The following is a 6,039-nucleotide window of genomic DNA, read 5'->3' as shown; positions in this document are numbered from 1 at the left end:
CGCAGTTCAACAATTGTTCCATTTTTTTTAATCCCCGCCTACCCCCCACAGGGATGCTCTCTGCCAAAAAATGATGACTAAAGGAAAAACAAATTGTGTGTGTGTGTGTGTGTGTGTGTGTGTGTGTGTGTGTGTGTGTGTCCGATGCGTGCATGCGAGTCTCACCGCCGCCTCTCGCGGATCAGCCTTATCGGCTCTAGGCAGCGCCGGCCCGCGTCCCCGCGGGTCAAGGGCGGCACGACGCATGGCGGCAACATCCGCGCAAGTCTGCTCGTCGGGCGCTGCAGTTACGGGGGGCGACCTCGAAAACGCGTCCATTCCTCGCATGTGTAGAAATGTTTATTATTTTATTTTCGTCGGTAATCGGGGAAGGCCGCGAGAAGTCTATGCGTGCGGACGGTCCCTGACCTAACTTCACTAGGCACAGACCAGCTTCTGCAGCTCATACGACTGTCGGTTGTTGGCTCAATCATTGGCCTGTTTGGTCGTGATAGGTACCAGTCATTGAAAGAAATAACAAATTATGTCTGGAGAGAGCAAATAATACGTATATTTGCAAATACTAGAGGTGGCTGATGAACCCCGCTCATTCTGTAGTTATGCTGTACCGCACGCACTCGTGCGGGCGGGTTGCCTACTCGCTCGGCCCCTAAGACGCCGTTGACAGGGGCGATGGGCAAGCCAACCCGCACTCGTGCGGGCGGTACAGCATAACTACAAAAGTGAGCGGGGTTAATTTGCCACCTGGTACATTTTATTTTTTCTTTCAGATTATTGGTTTTACAAGATGAGAAGTCAGCTCGCCCTTTTGGTCTTGGCCGTGGCAGTTTTTGCCATAGGCGAGGTCCACGCCGCTTCCACCATGATCACCACGGACAAGGACGGTGAGAAAATAAAACAGGTCAAAAGGGTAGTGAATGTAAAGGACAACACTGGAACTGCTGGAGTGGTGTGTCCTTTCTAAAAAAAGAAAGGCGGAATTTATGGTTGCTCAACTAGAGAGCGATGTTTCGTTTTTCGTCGCTCCATTTGAGCGAAGTGCGTAATTCAAATGAAGCAATGTTTCGAAAATCATCACCCAAAGAGCGACGAAAGCAAACGCCGCTTCTCCAAGAGTAATCAAATTGGAAACGATGCGTCGCTCTTATGGGACAGTAGTGACGCCCGTGACTCTTGCATTCCCAGTGAACCGTCAGTGCGGTACATTTTGCGTCCGATCGGCTCATGCGGCGCCGCCCCGCGCGCCCCGCCGCGGGCTCCACGTCCGCCTCCTTGGGGCTTCCCTCCCCACTCTCGGCAGAAAAATGCGAGATCACATTCGATCCCAGTGGCTCATCGAATCGGTGATCGAGTCGAGTCAGCTGGTCGCTATGAGCGGGGTCTCGCGGCGCTCTCCAGGGAATGCTCACTGCTCGCCTCGACTCGCCACGCCACGCCACGCCGGCTAAGCCCAGTGCAGTGCGTGCGGTGCCCTACAAGTGCGTTACAGGACCGGTTCCGGTTTGTTTTGCAGGCTCGATAAACTGCGACGGCCTAAAGTGCCCGCCGGGCAACGGCGTGCGCTGCGAGGTCAACTCCAGCACCCTCAACGGCCAGGGCACCGTGACGCGGAAGTGCGTGGACGCCACAGGTTGTGTAGAAACACAGTTTCTCTGTTTATTTAATTCTGTCACTCTTTCCAATAATTTTTCCCTTGACTCCCACTTTTCGTAGCGCAACAGATTTTTATTTAAAATTATTTGTCCATAATTCATGCTTTGTTTTGAAGGTGCTGTGCTGGCGCAAGGGTCGTACAACGTGCAGTCTCCTGGATTGACGTTTGCCAAGCATTCTTCGACTGCCATTATCTACACGAAAAGCTAACTTGTCCGACTGTAGCATAGGAGCCACACTCTTCCACAGTTATATTTATTTATTGTGATTATAATTACTGCATTCACCCTGATTCATCTCCCGCATTTTTCCATTTGCAATAATTTTTATTGTTCTCTCATGTAAAAACCTCAAACTCAATTGTAAATAAAACAATTAGTAAAGGAATAAAAAGTTAATGGCGACTTTTTCACTTGCAAATAATTGTTTATCTCCTCCCTTCCCGGCGTTTAGCAGTGCCGTTTTCGGATGTGGTGTGGCCGGCTGTGGCCCGCCGGGCTATCACACGAGATGTGTGCTCTAGGCTCACGCTCTCGCAGTATCCCGGCCGCTCTCTCACGGGGGCGTTCGTGTGCTCGGGTTCCCCCGCTCGGGAGGGGCACTGCTTGCTTGGCCCTTGCCTATGTGTCCTCGACAAGCTGCACCCTGGCTGCCTCCGAGTCCTGGCCCTCTCCGCGCCTTCTCCCTGTTCTCCACCTTCTGCCCCCGTTTGTCCTGCCGAGGTTTGTTCGCACTGTCGTGTGGGGGGGTCTCATTAGCCCCCCTCGTCAGGTGCTCGCGGGCGGGGCGTCGCGCCCTGCTCAGTGTGAGGCTCGGAGAGGAGTGCAGCTCCGCCTTGGGCTCCGCACAACGGGGCTTGATGGGGGCTGCACATGGGGCTGCACATGGGGCTGCTTCAGGTGCGGTGAGTATGAGAAATCCTTTACAGCTCAGCCTGCTGGCCGGTCCACACCGAGTCCAAACATCCTAGGCAGCGGAATGACTGAGAAACACGCCTGCTTCATTTGTTTTTGCCATCGGTCGTTTAGATCGGTCAATGCAGTGTTTTGGAATCTGGGGGAGGGGTGAAGCAAGCGGGGAGCAGGGAGGGTGGGGTGGATGAGGGCAACGGTGGTTAGAAAAGACTCAAAGGTGCGTTTCTACTAAATTTTGTCATGGTGCTGTGGTGCGCGGGACGGTCTTTGTGTTTGAGCACACGACTCGTCGTAAATCTGTCGGCCCGTCCAGTAAAGTTGTTTCTCTGATAAAGCAGCGCCTGTGCACCTGCAGCAGCCGGGACGAGGTGCGCGGCGCGCGGTGGCGCGACGGAAACTTAGGAAAGTATCACCTTCGGTATCACCCCTGATGCTCAGGTTTCTGGCCGTGCTCCTCCTCGAGGCGGTCGTCGTACACGTCCGCCCTGAGCTCCACCTGGAGAATGGCTCCTCAGTTGGCGGGCCGCTGCAGCAGGCGGACTCTACCGCGGCGGGCATCCCGACGACGCCTTCGGCCCTGGTGACGGACACACGCGGCGGCGCCCTCCTGGTTACTGACCTTGTCGACAGACATCTCGAGGCGAACATACCCGCCTTCCCCGTGCCCAACTCTCTCGACGCGACCCCTCGCCCCGCCCCGACGGGGACGTCACCGCCCTGGCCAACCACGCTCCTCCACGCGACGCCGACGCAGCCCCTCTCGGAGTGGGGCAGCGCGCCTGTGAACGCCGTGGCCGTGCACCTCCCCGTCGTCCCGGTGGCAGCCGCTGACAAGCCGGGGCATCAGGCTCACCAGGCGCAGGGCGGTCACCGCCACCCCCCTTGCCAGCCGGGCCTGCAGCGCCCGGGCCGCTGCGAGGTCAGCGTGCGCTCGATTGGCGACGGCAACCGGGTGGTCTGCTCCGGCGGACTCCACAAGATCTCGCGGACACGGAGGTTGGTACAAGTCACGGGGCCCTGAGCACTCGTGCGCCATGTTTGTTCACCGAGCCGTCCCCGCTGCCCCGCAGCCACAAGAAGACCACGGCCCTGGTGCTCTGCTACTGGCCGGAGGACACGTTCGACCCCAGCATGCTGACCATGTTCGAGCGGCTCGAGCGCCTCCGGCTCTCCGACAGCAACATCACCGAGGTGCTGGACTTCCCGTACCACGAGCACCTGCAGGAGCTGGTGCTGTCCGGGCTGGGGCTCACCTGGGTCGGCGACGACATCTTCATGGGGCTGCGGCGCCTGCGCGTCCTGGACCTCAGCCGCAACCTCCTGAGCTCGCTTGACAGGACCTGCGTGCTGCGCCTGCCGAGCCTCCAGCAGCTACTCCTCGCCGGTGAGTTGCCCTATCATGAAATGCCGTAAAAACGGTGAAGTTTCGACGTCGATTTTTCCCCCTTGTGACATTGTTTTTCCCACTTGGAATCGGAGCGGCCAGAGTTCGACCGCACTGGTGCACCTCGAGTGTTCTGGGTTGACTCGGAGAAAACATGAAGTGAGAAGGGCATGCTCATGCACTTGTTGATCCAGGCAACCCGTGGCGGTGCACGTTGAGGCTGGCCTGGCTGGCGGAGCCCGCCGCCCGCCGGCTCGTCGCGGACGCGGACGGGATGCAGTGCGGCGCGGCCCTCTGGCCCCGGAGGCCCGTCCTGCCCGTCCTCACGCTGCTCAAGGTGCGCTCAACGGACAGCCAAAGTAGCCGTGGTGTGAGGTGCAGGAGCTAATGACGAGTGACGCTGGCGCCCCCCACCTCAGCGCGTGTCCGACGAGTGCCCGGCCAGCAACCCGTGCTCCTGCGAGTTGACGGGCGTCGTCAGGGACGCGAGGGAGGCGCCCCGAGGCGCGCCCCGCGACCCCGGGGGCGGCGGCGGCGGCGAGCTCCTGCCCATCATCACGGTCAACTGCAGCCACCGCAGCCTGGGCGCCATCCCGGGGCGCCTGCCCGCCAACACCACCACGCTGCTGCTGCGAGGGAACAAGGTATACCTACACCTACCCTTCGGGTTGGGTTCGGTCACGAGCAGGCTGGAGGGCTGGAGCTTTTTTCGAGGATCATTCTTGTCCGGATTAAATTTGTACCTGGGACGATGTAAATAGTCAAGTACATATACAGTGAAAGTGCGCCGTCCGGCCGTCCGGTTCCAGATTACGAGCGTACGACCCCTTGTGGACCTTCACGCCAGCGTCCTCGACGTGTACCTGGACGACAACCAAGTGGAGTCCATCGCCGACCTCGAGGGGTCGCCTTGGCTGGCCAACTTTAGGGTGCTCAGCCTGAGGGCCAACAAGCTCGAACAGGTAAGCTGGCTCCTTGACATGGTTTGGTGCGTCTAAAGTTACATTTGTTCTCCCTCAACTCCTCGACCCAGCTGCCGACTTATGCCCTGGACAACGCCCTGGAGAGGAACGACCACGTGGTCAGGGTGTACCTCGGGCTCAACCCCTGGCGATGTGACTGCCAGTTCACGCCCACGTTCCAGGTAAATGAGGTCAAAGGGTTCGTCTGAAAGCTCCTCTTCACCCCGACTTCCTCTACATAAATACTCACTCTTTGGCCTCCCGAAAGGAACTGCTTGCCAAATACAAGCCCCTCATTCAGGACTGGGATGATATCCGTTGCGCCGCCGTCGAGGGTGACGACAATTCGATGAAGAAGGTAAACCCTTATGGAAGATATTCTTAGTGAAACGATTATTTTCCTTCTTTACGCCGTCCCGTCCTTGCCCTCCAGATACACGCGTTGAGTCGGCGCGCTGTCTGCCGCGAGGAGGGGGAGCCGCGGGTGTCGGCCCTGGACCTGCTGAACGCGGCGCTGGGCGTGTCCCTGGCGGCCGTGCTCGCCAAGCTGGCCTTCGACTTCTGGCGGTATCGACGGTACGGCAGGCTGCCCTGGATCGCCACCAAGCTGCCCTAGGTGGCGCAGCAATAATTTTGACCTCTATGTGGTGACAGGTTTGAACAAAAAAACGTGCTGCCCTATCAATAGATAAATAATTTATGCAATAAATAATAATCATCACAAACGTTCAAAAAATGCAGTGAAACAAATAGGGTACATGTACTCATATAAAGACGTGTTCCTAGTAGTCTTTTCAGTTATAGCGTTATAGTTTGCAAGTACTGAGATCGTATAAGCGCGACGAGCTATGCCATGCAGCCCTGCGGCGAGGCGGATCATGAGAGAAGGGCGCCCTGGAGTCCCAGCTTTTTTCCCGTAAGAACCCGCCTGACGGACTTTGGCAACACCCTGACGCCGCTGTATTGGTCGAAGACCATTTCCAAGGTCAGTGTCGGATTCAGCACATTTAGACGAAGAGGAAGATGTGCTTTGTGATACCGTTTGAAAACCTGGGAGCCGGCCTGAGCACTTGAAACCTACTACGAGGGGCGCGGGCCGGCCTCGGGCGCGGCTGGCTGGCTGGCG

General features: G+C 57.7%; 2 protein-coding genes across 2 annotated transcripts; both read left to right on the top strand.

Annotated features, from left to right (window-relative positions):
- Positions 1 to 716: 716 nt before the first annotated feature.
- Positions 717 to 2,065, top strand: LOC113201798 (uncharacterized). The gene is made up of 3 exons (XM_052271421.1): positions 717 to 884; positions 1,514 to 1,630; positions 1,769 to 2,065. The coding sequence occupies exons 1-3, from the start codon at positions 788 to 790 to the stop codon at positions 1,861 to 1,863; spliced, it is 309 nt and encodes a 102-aa protein (XP_052127381.1). The 5' UTR covers positions 717 to 787; the 3' UTR covers positions 1,864 to 2,065.
- Positions 2,066 to 2,400: 335 nt separating this feature from the next.
- LOC113201803 (protein singed wings 2) lies at positions 2,401 to 5,814 on the top strand. Its single transcript, XM_026415726.2, has 9 exons — positions 2,401 to 2,557; positions 3,006 to 3,563; positions 3,638 to 3,951; positions 4,146 to 4,288; positions 4,371 to 4,595; positions 4,761 to 4,913; positions 4,985 to 5,095; positions 5,182 to 5,271; positions 5,347 to 5,814. The coding sequence occupies exons 1-9, from the start codon at positions 2,526 to 2,528 to the stop codon at positions 5,527 to 5,529; spliced, it is 1,809 nt and encodes a 602-aa protein (XP_026271511.1). The 5' UTR covers positions 2,401 to 2,525; the 3' UTR covers positions 5,530 to 5,814.
- The last annotated feature ends 225 nt before the right edge of the window (positions 5,815 to 6,039 follow it).

This window comes from Frankliniella occidentalis, unplaced genomic scaffold, assembly GCF_000697945.3.
Source record: "Frankliniella occidentalis isolate FOCC.00 unplaced genomic scaffold, Focc_3.1 Scaffold161, whole genome shotgun sequence".
NCBI lineage: Eukaryota > Metazoa > Arthropoda > Insecta > Thysanoptera > Thripidae > Frankliniella > Frankliniella occidentalis.
The sequence above is the reverse complement of the archived record's forward strand: the minus strand, read 5'-3'. Positions and strand labels throughout refer to the sequence as shown.

Bases quoted from the DNA above. Each gene is read 5' to 3' on its own strand.
- LOC113201798 (XM_052271421.1), top strand. From the start codon at position 788: ATGAGAAGTCAGCTCGCCCTTTTGGTCTTGGCCGTGGCAGTTTTTGCC. The intron at 885-1,513 runs GTGAGAAAATAA...TTTGTTTTGCAG, and splicing joins GATCACCACGGACAAGGACG to GCTCGATAAACTGCGACGGC. The intron at 1,631-1,768 runs GTTGTGTAGAAA...TTTGTTTTGAAG, and splicing joins GAAGTGCGTGGACGCCACAG to GTGCTGTGCTGGCGCAAGGG.
- LOC113201803 (XM_026415726.2), top strand. From the start codon at position 2,526: ATGGGGCTGCACATGGGGCTGCTTCAGGTGCG. The intron at 3,564-3,637 runs GTTGGTACAAGT...GCTGCCCCGCAG, and splicing joins AAGATCTCGCGGACACGGAG to CCACAAGAAGACCACGGCCC. The intron at 4,596-4,760 runs GTATACCTACAC...GTCCGGTTCCAG, and splicing joins TGCTGCTGCGAGGGAACAAG to ATTACGAGCGTACGACCCCT.